The sequence below is a fragment of the Pipistrellus hanaki genome (genome assembly GCF_964339955.1).
Source record: "Pipistrellus hanaki genome assembly, chromosome: 11".
In the NCBI taxonomy this organism is placed as follows: domain Eukaryota; kingdom Metazoa; phylum Chordata; class Mammalia; order Chiroptera; family Vespertilionidae; genus Pipistrellus; species Pipistrellus hanaki.
In genome coordinates this window covers 65,105,503-65,120,378 of record NC_140513.1, presented here as the reverse complement: position 1 = coordinate 65,120,378, position 14,876 = coordinate 65,105,503, and the positions used below count along the sequence as shown (strand labels likewise).

The 14,876-nt window shown below is 46.8% G+C and overlaps 1 protein-coding gene across 1 annotated transcript in view; it reads left to right on the top strand.

The window, feature by feature from the left end:
• HABP4 (hyaluronan binding protein 4) overlaps nt 1-12,471 on the top strand; it is a 42,647-nt gene extending 30,176 nt beyond the window's left edge. The window contains exons 7-8 of the mRNA XM_084898984.1: nt 10,795-10,980; nt 12,350-12,471. Of these exons, the coding sequence (XP_084755110.1) occupies nt 10,795-10,980; nt 12,350-12,406 (243 nt within the window). The 3' untranslated portion in view covers nt 12,407-12,471. The remainder of the gene's footprint in view (nt 1-10,794; nt 10,981-12,349) is intronic.
• Nucleotides 12,472-14,876: the final 2,405 nt, after the last annotated feature.

Genomic DNA, 14,876 nt, shown 5'->3' with positions numbered 1-14,876 from the left:
ACATGATTAGATTACTCTCACCTCTAGTTCTTAGGGCACTTAATTGGGAGGGTTGATCATTTGAAACCGGCCGGGGTGCTATGCCTGTGACGCCTTTTTGTGTTGTGCGGCAGCTTTGCTCCCTTGCGTAACTGCTGAAACTCAGTCGAGGAGCCTAGCAGCCTGCTGTCCAGTCGGGGCTGCTCACAGCACCTCTCCTGTGAGGCCTTCCTGCTCCTGGCTTCTGTTCAGCTCTCTATTGGAGGCCTCCGCTTTGAAAATATATTGACAAGGATGGTCAGTCTTTAAAAAAAAAAAAAAAAAAAAAAAAAAAAAAAATATATATATATATATATATATATATATATATATATATATATATATATATATATATTTTAGAGAGAAAGGAAGAGGAGGAGAGAGATAAAAGCATCACTGACCAGAGAGAATCACTGATCCGCTGTCTCTTGCATGCCCCACACCGGAGATCCAGCCACAACCCCGACATGTGCCCTGGCTGGAAATCAAACTGTGATTTCCTGGTTCATAGGTTGACGGTTCAGCCACTGAGTCACGGTGGCTGGGTGGTCAGAAAGCCTGTAATTACATTTCTGTGTAAGTTACTGAACTTAAGGGCACACGAAAGCATTCTAATTTGAACATTTATAATTTGCATTATTTGCTCCTGCTGCTTATCTAGATGCCAGTCTCTGTGTCAGTGATGGTGATGAGCAAATGCTCTCTGCTGGATATTATTCATTTATTTTCTGTTTGAAACTCAGGGATTTTGCACCATATAGTATTGTCTCATTCCCATTTACACTGTTTTCCTGATAATCCTCACCCAAGGATATTTTTTCCATTGACTTTTTTTCTTTTTTTTTTTTTTTTAAAGAGAGAGTGAAAGGAGGGAAGGATAGTGGGGGGTGGGAAGAGAGAGAAAGAGAGGGGGGGGGAGAGAAACATTGATGTGAGAGAGACATATTGATTGATTGCCTTCTGGGTGCGCTCTGACAGCCAGATATTGAACCTGCAACCCAGGTACGTGCCCTTGACTGGAAGTCAAACCCAAGACCCTTCAGTGTGTGGGCTGATGCTCTAACCACTGACCCACACCCACTGCAGCTAATTTACACTTTGGTTAGTTGCATTCTTTGAACGAATACCTTCATTAAAGTGTTGTTTATGATACAGAATCCCCTTCCACCCTCCTGTTTGGGTACTCCAGGCTCTTAGGGGCCTTGACTAGTAAGTTCTGAGCTATCTACTACAGGTGACTTTTTCTACAAGTGGAAATCTCTGAGAGATTTTTTCTTTTTTTAACAAGTACATCAGTTAACTTGGTTGGTTCTTTTCCTCTCCACTTTTGTTGTTCTTTTTGTTCTGGGGAATTGTAAATATAGCCTTGTCTAAAACAAATGTGCTGTCAGGGTGACATGTGCAGCTGACACGTTAGGTAAAAATAGAAGCTGCTCTCCGTAATTCTCATCAGATTCTCCTCCCAGACTCCGGCTCCGCAGAGAAGGCTCCTGGAATATTTGAAGCAGCTGGCTGAGCTGAGACACTGAGCTTCCATCTCAGGAAAGCACACGTCTTTGTTAATCTCATGGCCTTGGAGATTTTAGCCAGAAATTATTCTTGAAGCAGCATAAGCCTTTGTTGTGGGCACCCTAAGAGACAAAAGCACTAGGATAATAACTCTCATTCCCTTGGAGCTCTGATTTTCGCAAAGTCCAGACCTAACACTAGTCTGCAAGTGGAGCTGGGCCCTCAGCATGCTTTGGCTTCGGACCTTTCGCTCACTGAGCCCACTGCACCTTGTCCCTTGCTGGGGCAGGGCCACTGTCCTTCACCCCATTGGCTGTCTTCGTGGGTTATGTATATATACATTCAAGTTCTTTGGGTGATCGCTTGTGACCCATCCACCCTGTCCCTCCTTCCCTCTGAGATTCAACAGTGTTCCAGCTTCTTTGTCTCTGAATCTATTTTTTTAATTTAAATTCTTTATTGTTTAAATACATAGTAAGTCTCCTTTTTCCCTCATTGACTTCTCCCTAGCTACTCCCACCCCCAGTACATGCCCTCACCCCCCTACTGTCTGTGTCCATTGGTTATGTTCATATGCATGCATAAAAGTCCGTTGGTTGATCTCTTCTGAACCCATTTTGTTCATTAGTTTATTTTGGTCATTTGATTCCACATATGAGTGAGATCACATGATACTTGTCTTTCTCTGACTGACTTACTTCACTTAGCTTGATACTCTCCAGATCCTTCCATGCTCTCTCAAAGGTTAAGAGAATCTTTTTTGCTGAGGCATAGTACCTCATGGTGTAAATGTACCACAGATTTTTTTATCCACTTGTCTGCTGATGGGCACTTGAGCTGTTTCCAGATCTTAGCTATTGTAAATTGTGCTGCTGTGAACATAGGGGTCATACATTCTTTCTGATTGGTGTTTTGGTTTTCTTAGGGTAGATTCCTAGAAGTGGAATCACTGGGTCAAATGGCAGTTCTGTATTTACCTTTTTGAGCAAACTCCATACTGTTTTCCATAATGGCTGCACAGTCTGCATCCTCTTTTCTCCGCATCCTCTCCAGCACTTGCCTTTTGTTGATTTGTTGATGGTAGCCATTCTGACAGGTGAGGTGATACTTCATTGTAATTTTAATTTGCGCCTCTTTGATAATCAGTGACTTCGAGGATGTTTTCATATATCTCTTGGCCAGCTGTATGTCCACTTTGGAGAAGTGTTTGTTTAGGTCCTTTGCCCCCTTTTTTAAAATTGGATTGTTGTCTTCATTTTGTTAAGTTGTATGAGTTTCTTATATATTTTGGATATTAACCCTTTACCAAATGTATCATTGGTAAATATGTTTTTCCATACAGAGGGCTCCCTGTCATTTTGTTGATGGTTTATGTGGCTGTGCAGAAGCTTGTTATTTTGATGTAGTCCCATCTGTTTATTTTCTCCTTAGTTTCCCTTTCCTAGAGAGAGATATCCACAAACATATTGCTATGAGAGATGTGTGCGATTTTGCTGCCTATGGTTTCTTCTAGGATTTTTATGGTTTCACGACTTACATATTTTTGAGTTTATCCTTGTGTATCGTGTAAGTTGGTCATCATTTTTTTACATTTATCTGTCTAATTTCCCCAACACCATTTATTGGAAATACTATCTTGTTTCCATTGTATGTTCTTATCTCTTTCATCAGATATTGAGTATAATGGCTTCAGTTGATTTCTGGGTTCTCTGTTCTGTTCCATTGATCTATATGTTTGTTGTTGTGCCAGTACTGGGCTGTTTTTCTTACAGTGACTTTGTAGTATAACTTGATATCTGATATTGTGATTCTTCCAACTTTGTTCTTTTTCAAGATTATTGTGGATATTTGGGGTCTTTTATGATTCCATGTAAATTTTTGGAGTATTTGTTCTAGATCTATAAAATATGGGGCTTGCTGCCATAACTAGTTTGGCTCAGTGGATGGAGCGTCAGCATGCAGACTCAAGAGTCCTAGGTTCGATTCTGGTCAGGGGCGTGAACCTTGGTTGCGGGCATATCCCCAGTAGGGGGTGTGCAGAAGGCAGCTGATTGATGTTTCTCTCTCATCAATGTTTCTAGCTCTCTATCCCTCTCCCTTCCTCTCTGTAAAAATCAATAAAATATTTTTTAAAAATAAAAATAATAAAATATGGGGATTGCATTGACTCTATAGAGTGCTTTGGGTAGTATGGACATTTTAATGATGTTGATTCTACCAATCCATGAGCACAGTATATTCTTTCACTTGTTTATATCTTCCTCTGTCTCTTTTTTCAGTGTCTTGTAGATTCTGAGTGCCTGTCTTTTACCTCCTTGGTCAGGTGAATTCATTATTGGTGTATAAAAATGCCATAGATTTCTGGGTGTTAATTTTGTATCCTGCTACATTGCCAAATTCACTTATTAAATCAAGTAGTTTTTTGGTGGAATCTTTTGGATTTTCTCTTTACAATATCAGGTTATCTGCAAATAATGAGTGTTTCACTTCCGCCATTCCAATTTGGATGCCTTTGATGATTGCTGTGGCTAGGATTTACAGTGCTATGTTGAATAAGAATGGTGAAAGCAGACATCCCTGTCTTGGTCCTGTTCTTAGGGGAAATGGTTTTAGTATTTGCCCATTGAGTATTATGTTGCCTATACATTTGTCACATATGGCCTTTTTTATATTGAGATATGATCCCTCTATTCCAACTTTGCTGACAGTTTTTATAAAAATTGGATGTTGGGCCCCAGCTGGTTTGGCTCAGTGGATAGAGCATCTGCCTGCAGACTGAAGGGTCCCGGGTTTGATTCTGGTCAAGGGCACATGCCTGCTTGTGGGCTTGATCCCCAGTAGGGGGCATTCGGGAGGCAGCTAATTAATATTTATCTCTCATCATTGATGTTTCTATCTCTTTCTCCCTCTTCCTTCCTATCTGAAATCAATTAAAAAATATTTTTTAAAAATGGGTGTTTGGCTGAAACCGGTTTGGCTCAGTGGATAGAGCATCGGTCTGCGGACTGAAAGGTCCCGGGTTGAATTCCGGTCAAGGGCATGTACATTGGTTGCGGGCACATCCCTGGTGGGGGATGTGCAGGAGGCGGCTGGTCGATGTTTCTCTCATCGATGTTTCTAGCTCTGTATCCCTCTTCCTTCCTCTCTGTGGAAAAATCAATAAAATATTTTTAAAAAAAATGGGTGTTGGATTTTGTTGATTTTGTTTTCTGCCTCTGTAGATATGATCATGTGGTTTTTCACTTTCAGTTTGTTTATAACATGTTTTGATTTGTGAATACTGTACTACCCTTTCATCCCTGGAATAAATCCCACTTGGTCATACTGTATGATCTTTTTAATATATTGCTGAATCTGATTTGCGTTGAGGATTTTAGTATCTATGTTCATCAGAAATATTGGCCTGCAATTCTTTCTTTGTAGTGTCTTTATCTGGTTTTAGAATTATGATAATGCTGGACTCATACAAAGAGCTTGGAAGTGTTCCTTTCTTTTGGATTTTTTGGTATAGTTTGAGAAGGATAGGTATTCTTTGAATGTTTGATAGAACTCCCCTGTGAAGCCATCTGAACCAGAGCTTTTGTTTGCTGGGAGTTTTTTGATTACTGCTTCACTTTCACTAATTGTTATTGACCTATTCAGGTTTTCTGTTTTCTCCTTATTCAGTTTTGGGAGATTATATTTTTCTAGGAATTTGTCCAGTACATTCTCATTGTCCAGCTTGTTGGCAAATAATTGTTCATGATATTTTCTTACAATCCTGTATTTCTGTGGTTTCAGTTGTTACTTCTTTGCTTTTGTTTCTGATTTTATTTATTTGGCTCCTCTCTCTTTGTTTCTTGATGAGCCTGGCAAACAGTTCATCAATCTTGTTTTTCTTTTCAAAGAACCAGCTCTTGGTTTCATTGGTCTTTTGTGTTGTTTTTGTAGTCTCTTTTATATTGAGATATGATCCCTCTATTCCAACTTTGCTGACAGTTTTTATAAAAATTGGATGTTGGGCCCCAGCTGGTTTGCTCTCTCTATTTCTCAAGGTAATGAAAACCAAGGATCTGCTTTTAGTAACCAAGATTACTAAATCTTGGTTGTGTCATCTATTTCTGCTCTAATATGTCTTATTGTTCTCTAATTCTTCAAGTTATAGGATTAGTTTATTACTAAATTTATTTTTATTTTTTATTTTTTAGGTAGGCTTGTAGTGCTATGAATTTCCCTCTCAGTACTGCTTTTGCTGTGTCCCAGAGATTTTGGGTTGTTGTGTGTTCATTTGTTTCCAGGAAGTTTTTGATTTCTTTCTTGATCTTATTGGAAATCCATTCATTGTTTAATAACATGCTATTTAGCCTCCATTTGTTAGGACGTTTTGTGGTATTTTTACTCTAGTTGATTTCTAATTTAATTCTATTGTCATCTGAGAAGATGTTGATATGATTTCAATCTTCTTGAACTTGTAAAGACTTGTTTTGTGTCCTAACCAGGTGGTCTATCTTTGAGAATGATGACCCATGTGCACTGCAGTTTTTGGTGAAATGTTCTATAAATGTCAGTTTAATCCATCTGATTCAGTATGCCATTTATAATCATTGTTTCCTTGTTTTTTGTCTGGAAGATCTATTCAATGAAATCAGCAGGGTGTTAAAGATCCCTACTATAACTGTATTGCTGTTGATCTCTCCCTTAATGTCTTTCAGAAAGTTTTGTTTTTTAAATATATTTAGGTGCTCCTATATTGGGTGCAAATGTTTATCAGGGTTATATCCTCTTATTGGATCAGTCCCTTTAGTATTATGTAGTGACCTTTGTTGTCTCTTGTGATGGCCTTCATTTTGAAGTCTCTTTTGTCAGAGATAAGTATTGCTATCCCAGTTTTTTTATTTGTTTGTTTGTGTATTTTTTTGTATTTCCATTTGTATGGAAATTTTTTTTTCCCATTCCCTTCTCACTCATTCTGGAGTCTCTTGTTCTGAAGTGGGTTTCTTGTAGACAGTGTATATTTGAGTCATGTTTTCATATCCATTTAGCTACCCTGTTTCTTTTTATTAGAGCATTTAATTAATCTATACTTAAGGCTATTATTAATCGGTACTTATTTATTGACATTTTAATTCTTTTAAAAAGACATATATTTTATTGATTTTTTATATAGAGGAAGGAAGAGGGATGGAGTTAGAAACATCATTGAGAGAGAAACATCTATCAGCTGCTTCCTGCACACCCCCTACCAGGGATGTGTCCACAACCAAGGTACATGCCCCTGACCGGAATCGAACCTGGGACCTTTCAGTTCCCAGACCATCGCTCTATCCACTGAGCCAAACCGGTGTTGGCACCATTTTAATTCTTTATGCCTAGGTTTCTATTTTCTCTCATTATAGCAGTTCCTTTAGCATTTCCTTTAGTGTTGGTTTGGTGGTGATAAACTTGTTTAACTTTTTTTTTTTGTCTTGGAAGCTCTTTATTTCACCATTTATTTTGAATGATATTCTTGCTGGATATAGTAATCTTTTAAAAAAGTATATATTTTTATTTATTTCAGAGATGAAGGAAGAGAGGGAAAGAGAGATAGAGACATCAGTGATGAGAGAGATTAATTGAAGGCTGCCTCCTGCCTGCCCCACACTGGGGATCAAGCTTACAATCAGGGTATCTGCCCTGACCGGATGTCAAACTGTGACCTCCTGGTTCATAGGTTGATGCTTAACCACTGAGCCATGCTGGCCTGGCTGGATATAGTAATCTTGGTTACTAAAAGCAGATCCTTGGTTTTCATTACCTTGAATACTTCATGTCTTTCCCTTCTGGCCTATAAAGTTTCTCATAAAATCAGCTAACAACCTTATAGTAACTCCTTTGTAGGTAACAAATTGCTTTTCTCTTGCTGCCTTTAAGATTCTTTGTATTTAACTTTTTGGGATTTCAATTATGTAGAGCAGGGGTCTTCAAACTACGGCCCGCGGGCCACATGCGGCCCGCAGAGGAGTCTGATCCGGCCCGCCAGGTTTTTTGGGCAGTGAGCGCAGCTGAGGTGTTATAGTAGGAATTAGTAGTTCATAGAGTCCGGCCCTCCAGCTCTCTGAGGGACCGTGATCTGGCCCCCACTTTAAAAAGTTTGAGGACCCCTGATGTAGAGTCTGTGTTGGGGAAGCTATTTGGGTTCTTCTTGCTTGGAACGCTCTGTGCTTCCTGAGCTTGTGTGACCTTTTCCTTCACCTAGAGTTAGGGAAGTTTTCTGCCATTATTTCTTCACACATGCTCTCTATCCCTTGCTCACTTTCTTCCCTTTCTGGCATTCCTATGATGCAATTACTGTTATGTTTCAAGTTGTCCCACATGTCCCGTAGGCTGTCCTCCTGACTTTTAATTGTTTTTCTCTCTAGTTCTCTGATTTTTTCTACCCTGTCTTCTAATTCATTGATCTGATCCTCAGCTTCTCCTAATCTGATGTGTATTCCTTCCAATTTGTTCTTTATTAGTATTATGTCATTCTTTTTTTTTTTTTTTAATATATTTTATTGATTTTTTACAGAGAGGAAGGGAGAGGGAGAGAGAGTTAGAAACGTCGATGAGAGAGAATCATTGATCAGCTGCCTCCTGCACAACCCCTACCGGGGATGTGCCCGCAACCAATGTACATGCCCTTGACCGGAATCGAACCTGGGACCTTTCCGTCCGCAGACCGACGCTCTACCACTGAGCCAAACCGGTTTCGGCAGTATTATGTCATTCTTCATTTCTTACTATTTTTTCCTTAGTTATTGTATCTTTTTCTCATGCTGTTGAGCATCCTTGCCATCATTATTCTGAACTTTATATCTGATAAATTTCTTATCTCCATTTCACTTAGCTGTTCTTGGGAGAATTCTCTTGTCCTTTGGGTTTGGTTTTTGTCTTGCATTTTGGCTGCCTGTTTGGGTTTGTGTCTATGTATATATTAGTAGCCCTGCTACTTCCTCCCAACCTCTAGTGCAGGACAGTGTCACACTGTTTCTGACTGGCCCTGAGTACCTGTTTGGAGCTACTAGCAATCCACAGCTTGTGGCTCCCTCTGCTGCGGCTGGGTGCCTCTGGGAAGAAGTAAGATGTGCGCCAAGGTCTGCTTTTCCTAGCCCCGGGCCAGAGGAGATCAAGCAAAGACTCAGAGCCTCCAGAGGTCTGCCTCTGCTTGCAGTCTGATTGTTAGTCAGACTTGATTAGCCCCAGGCTATTAACCCTAGCCAGGCACAGACTCCACAGGGCGGTCCGAGGTTTTCCAACAGGGAGCAGGGCGGCACAGTTGCTTCCCCCACAGGCAAAAGCTGCCTGGAGGGCAAGGGTCCGCCGGAGAAAGACGTCCTCAGCCGTGTGAGGGAATGACTCAGCACAGGAAATCGGGTTGTCTGTCTTCTGAGGTCTAACCCTAACTTCTGCTCATACAGCTCCAATCCACTCTGCCCTTCCTTTGCTGCAGTCAAGTTGAGTGGCTGCTCTCAAAAGTGTTGGCCCTTTAAGAGGGTGCCTGCATTTCTAGCCATCTCTGGCTGGCAGGTAGCAACCTTACTTCGTATCACAGCCAGATGTTATGTGGGCTCCTTTCTTAGTTCTAATGCTCTGGGCTGGGGATCCCAGCTTGGGGGATTAAACCTCAAGAGTTCTCAATGGGAACCCCCCACAGCTGAGATCTCTCTCCAGAACTTCAGCTTCTGTCTGTCTGTCTATGGGAGCCCGTCCAGTCCTTTTGTACTTCTGCCCTTCCTGCCAGTCTCTACGTGGTCTCCTTTTTTTTTTTTTTAAATATATTTTATTGATTTTTTACAGAGAGGAAGAGAGAGGGATAGAGAGTTAGAAACATCCGATGAGAGAGAATCATTGATCAGCTGCCTCTTGCACCCCCCCTACTGGGGATGTGCCCGAAACCAAGGTACAAGCCCTTGACCGGAATCGAACTCGGATCCTTTCAGTCCGCAGGCTGACGCTCTATCCACTAAGCCAAACCGGTCTCAGCGGTCTCCACTTTCTATCCTTGGTTATCAAGGTTCTCTCCAGCCAGTCTTCAATTGATTATTCAGGATGGTTTTTCTGCATTTTAGTTGTAATTCCAGCTCGGTCCTAAGAGAGTGTCAGTGTAGCTTCCTCTTGATCCACTGCCAGTTTGGAATCATCCCTCTCACTGGTTTTTGGTGCATCTTTTCACCAGAGGGCCAGTGTGTTTTTCCTCACTGTTTTAACTTTAAGAATCCATATTCTTAAGCCTTGTGCTTTATTTTAATTGTTTTTATTTTATTATTTTTAATCCTTCAGTGCACAGCACGATGCTCCAACCAACTGAGCCACACCAGCCAGGGCGGCCTGTTTGATTTTAATCTGAGACATTGAAGGGCCGTGAATGCTAACCATGAAACCTGCAGTGAACATTAGTCCAGGGGGGTTGATGTGCTCAGGGAAATCTGATTTTATTTCCTGGACTAGTTGTGGGAACGTTTAACCTTATAGCACTTTGGAGAGTCTCATCCAAGACCATGGGTATATTTTCTGTAGATTTATATTTTACTTAAAAGTGAGATTTAAAAAAAAATCCTTTAGGAGTTGAAGCCAAATCAAAATTGGAGAGACTTTTTTAATACAGTTTTCTTTTAAAAGAGGCAGAACTTATTTAACCTCTTACAATAAAATGTGCTTTCTCAAAGAATTTTGTAAAGCAGTTCTTAAAAAACGGCTGGCATTCTTGACACAGCATTGGTAGCAGTCCTCCGGAAACCAGTCTGTTATTTGACCATTGCATATACTCGGAGTTAAGAATTCTTTGTTGCAGATCATGCAGTTTCTAACATCTGGTATTTGTACAGTTAGCACTCCCCTTCGAAAGGAGCTTCTCCATCAAGTTCTGTTCAAGGAAAGAGACTATTTTCTTATCAAAGTATTATTGTGAGCAATTAAAAGCAGAAATTTAAAACTTTTAATCTTAGCAAAATATACAGGTATAAAACATTTATCTCAATTGCTGTTAGTCATGTCCAATTGTACATCTCGCTGGAATTTTTGTTTCATTGGAATGATGTAAGTTAGAGATGTTTGCATTAGGACTGCACGTGAGAACGTGTGGCTGTGAGATGTGCAGCGCCTTGTGCTGGGAAGAGCGGCACTGCCGCCTTCTTCCACCCTGGGCCCCGGCCGGCCACACCGGGAGGCCACCCTGGCCACGAGGCCTTCGCTCCCTGGCAGCGTGTCGCTCGGACCTGAGCCCAGTGCTGTTCCTGGAGACAGCTGAGTGTGACGCTGTCACTGTTTCAGATAGTAAAGGATGACTGCGAGGATGATGCCCATGTGTTCCGGAGAGCGGCCAATGACATCACGTCCCAGCTGGAGATTAATTTCGGTAACCTCCCTCGTCCGGGGCGCGGAGCCAGAGGTGGCACACGGGGCGGCCGGGGAAGAATCCGAAGGACAGAGAACTATGGACCCAGAGCAGAAGTGGTGGTGAGTGTTTGTGTTCTGATCCCGTGGCTTCCTGAGGAACCCGAGGAGGAGGAGCCCTGGGCTGCACAGTCTGGTTTCGGAGGGTTGTCGGGTCCTGTGGTGGGTTCCTCCTCTCTAGTGGGCCTGCTGTCGGTGTTTGGAACAGTGATGTCAGCACCGCCGTCAGTTGGGTACAGACCAGCTATAGCCCTGGCCTCCAGGGTCTCCAGCGGTCCACTGCCTGCCCTGCAGGTGCGCTCAGAGCAGACTCACTGCATCAGAACAGATCTCCTCCTTCACGGTGCCTGAGGGCATGCCCTGTACCCCGAGCTTTCAGGCCGAAGGCCCTCTGCAGCCCTTCTCCAGTCAGAGCTCCCCCTCTGCCCAGGCAGCTCTGCCTCCCGGTCACACAGTTACTGGTCACTGCAGGGCCCTTGCCTGCCTCCCGGGAACAGCTCTGACCTGCCCGCTCCCAGAGGCTTCCTGGGTTCCGCTTCCCTCCAGACCAGGGCACACTGCTTCTCTTGGAGCACCATCTCCAGTGGGAGCTGCTGTCACTGCTGTGATCGCGGATTGTGTCTGTGGGCGGCAGCAGCCATGTCTGCTTTTATCCGCTTCCCGGGGGCCTGGCACCAGGGGAGCTTAGAAGGTGCTTCATCGTGTTTGGTGCTCAGATACGCCAATACGTGTTTAGGAGGAGTTGGGCCTGAGGCCCTGTGGCCAGCGTGGGCCCGAGTCCTGCTGACGCTCCTGGCTGACCCCCCAGACGTTCCTTTGGCTGCGATTCCCTGGCTCCCAGGAGCAGCCCTGGAGCAGCCCCCAGGTGGTTATACCTAAGCAAGAGCAGAGCACATCACAAGTTTCCAGGTTGCAGTTGAGGCCAGGTTGGGAAAGGTTCTGTTCTTTTTTTTTTAAATATTTTTATTGAGCACTAATTACATGGCAGGCACTCTGCTAGGTGCTGACAGTATGAAAATGAATGGACACATAGTCCCTCAAGTTGTATGTTTGCATTCAGGGATAAAGATTGGTGTAATTTTAGTATACTGGGTGACTGGATTGTTTCGTTTTTAACAAAACTGAACTTTTACATTTATTTATTTTAAAATTTCTTTATTGATTAAGGTATCACATATTTGTCCTCATCCCCCCATTCCCATCCCAAACCCACCCTCCGTATGTCCCCAATCCCCTGCTGTCTGTGACCGCAGGAGTGGGGGCACTGCCAGGCACTCGGGAGTCGGGCAGCAGTGAGGGTGAGAGGGAGGGGGCACCCTCAGCGCAGCTCCTGGTGCTGCCTTGGGGGCCGCCCGCCTCTGCCCGGCCTGCGGTGAGCGCTCGAATGGGGTTGGATGAAATGACAGCTGGTTCCAACACTCTTCTCTTTCAGACACAAGACGTTGCTCCAAACCCGGACGACCCTGAAGACTTTCCTGCTCTGGCGTGAGCGCCGCCGGGAAGACTTCTTGCTCGGGGAAGAGACTCAGAACAATAGATATTGCTTTTCCCCCTCTGGTGTGATTCGGTGCATTTTGTGGGGGTGGGGGGGGTAGAGGTTTCTCAGGTGCAGAGCTCTGTTCTCGTCAGGTTAGTCCGCACTGTGCCAAGCAGGCAGAGCGCGGCATTGTTTCTGTTGAGGGACTTGCAGGCGAAGCTGAGGAGGAGGTGCGCGCTGCGGCCGTGGAGACAGAGAGGAGGGGGGCTGCTGTCGGGGAGCACCGGCACCGCCAGTGAGGCTGCCGGGGGAGGCCGGAGCAGGCCTGCAGCGGATTTGCTGTTGGCTAACCGTCACCCTCCCAGGCTCGCTGCAGTCCTGGCTTTCATTAGCCAGCCATGTGCAGCCACTGCAGCCTGGCCACCCTCAGGCGGCCGGGAGGCTTGGCTGTGCAATGGCCTGTGCGCACCCGCACCACGTGGGTATCGGTGTGCGCAGCTAGGGTTTGCGTGACTTTTGGGATGAGCATGAAGTTGTGGCTTTAAGTCATGTTATTTACCCGCCAATCAAGTGAAAAGGGTCCAGCGAAAGAGCATGCTTCACTTGGTTCCATATTTCTTTCTCCTCCAAAACTGTCAGAACTGAGGCCTGTGGCCTGCCGGCGGGCTTGTGGTGCTGGGTGTGTGTGCTCAGCCCCGCCCCGGGTCGGGGGCTGCTCCTTCTGTGAGTGTTTGGGGTCAGGGCAGCCTCGGGCTCAGTAGCTCCCCGAGGCCCGCGGAGTTCGGCGCCGGCGTGGGGGCTGGGCAGGGCCGCCCCGGGGAGCTGGGTGATGCTCCGGCCGCTCGGCCAGGACCAGCCGTGCGGCTGGGCCGTGCCGGAGCCCCTTTTCCTTGGAAGATGAGTGAAACCTGCCTTTTAGGACACAGCCCCCCTCCCCCGCCCCAGGTTGTGAAGAGCACGTGCTACAAAGCCCACAGCGCTACGTGTGAGGTGTGCAAACACTGCAGTGTCCCTCCGTCCGTCCCCCCCCCCCAGCCCCGCGCTGAGCCTGTTGGGCCTGTCTGCATCGGCCAGGCCGCGGCCCGGAAGGCCCTCCTGTGCGGTGGGGAGGAGGGGGTGCTGTGCCCCCCCCCCCCATCCTGGGGTCTGTGTGGATGTGCTGTCGCGGACGGGCCATGTTTCTGGCAGGTTCACCCCACAGGACACGGGCCTGAGGGGCTGGGAAGCGCTGGCCCATTGGGCCCCGGCTGCCAGGGCAGCAACTGCAGACGGAGGTGGGGGGGTGGGTGGGGGGGGGTGGGGGGGGAGGGTGTCCCAGAACATGCAGCTGAGAGACTCCACCGAGGAGGCGTGACCCTGACCGCCTGGAGGGCTGGTCCCTGCCCTGTGGGCCTGTCCGGCGGGGCCTCGCCTGGTGGTGTGAGCAGCTGGGGTTTCAGCCCTGCCGACGGCCGCCGGAGCCCAGGCAGCACTCGGCCCCCTTGCCTTCTGACCGCTGGGCTCTCCACCCGCCCTGGGGGCAGGTGTTTCTGGGGCGAAGGCATGGCTTCTCCTTTAAACCCCCCTCCCCTGACCGGGATCCCTGGGCCTGGAGGGGCCCGGGGGTGGCCGCGAGTAGGTTCCTTTATGGCACCCCTCCTGGGCGCCCTTCCCGAGTCTGTGGGAGATCCCATGGGGTGGACGCAGACAGCCAGTGAGGCCGTTGAAGGCCTGTTATGAATGTCACCGTTTTTGCGTGAACTTTCCTGGGGAGACAGAGGGACTTCCGCTCCCGTCAGTGCCAGGGCCCCTGTCTCCGGGGCTTGAGATTGGATCGGAGAGGGGCCTGTTGGCCTTCCCCACCGGCCGTCCCCCAGGCCGCCTGGGCTGAAACCTCAATACCAAGTGCCAGATCGAGGCGAAAGCTGGCTGAGGCCGAGGCCTGGGCCAGAGGAGATGGGTTTAGCTGGCCCCGGGAGAGAATGCCGCTGGTGAGCGCCGCCGTCCAGCACAGACCCGCTCCGGAGGCCTAGGCCCTGCGGAGCCCCAGCCAGACGAACAGCCGGTCCAGGAAGTGTCCAGCCCGGGCCGGCCGGCCGTCGCTGGGGAGGGAGGAGGTGGCTGTATTCATAGCACCGGCTCGGGCGTTGCTGAGTGGCGGGGACTGGATCATGCCAGCTGGAGAGAAGACCCCGGGGGCATGCACTAAGCTCCCTGGTTAACCGTAAGGCAGGTGTGAGGCCGAGTACACGTGGTGCAAGGCAGTGCCAGCCCCGCCTCTGCCCAGCCCAGGGCGGAGAGGACACTGCCCCATGAGCCGGTGCTGCCCAGGAGCGGTGCTGGAGGGCCCTCAGCAGCTCCCAGCCTGACAGCGGCTGAGCGTGTGTGTGTGTGTGTGTGTGTGTGTGTGTGTGTGTGTGTGTGTGTCGGGGAAGGGGGGTGGACTGCCCAATGGCTGGGGCACGGCTGGCATTGGGTAGCGGCGTGGGGAGGGTGCGTTTTC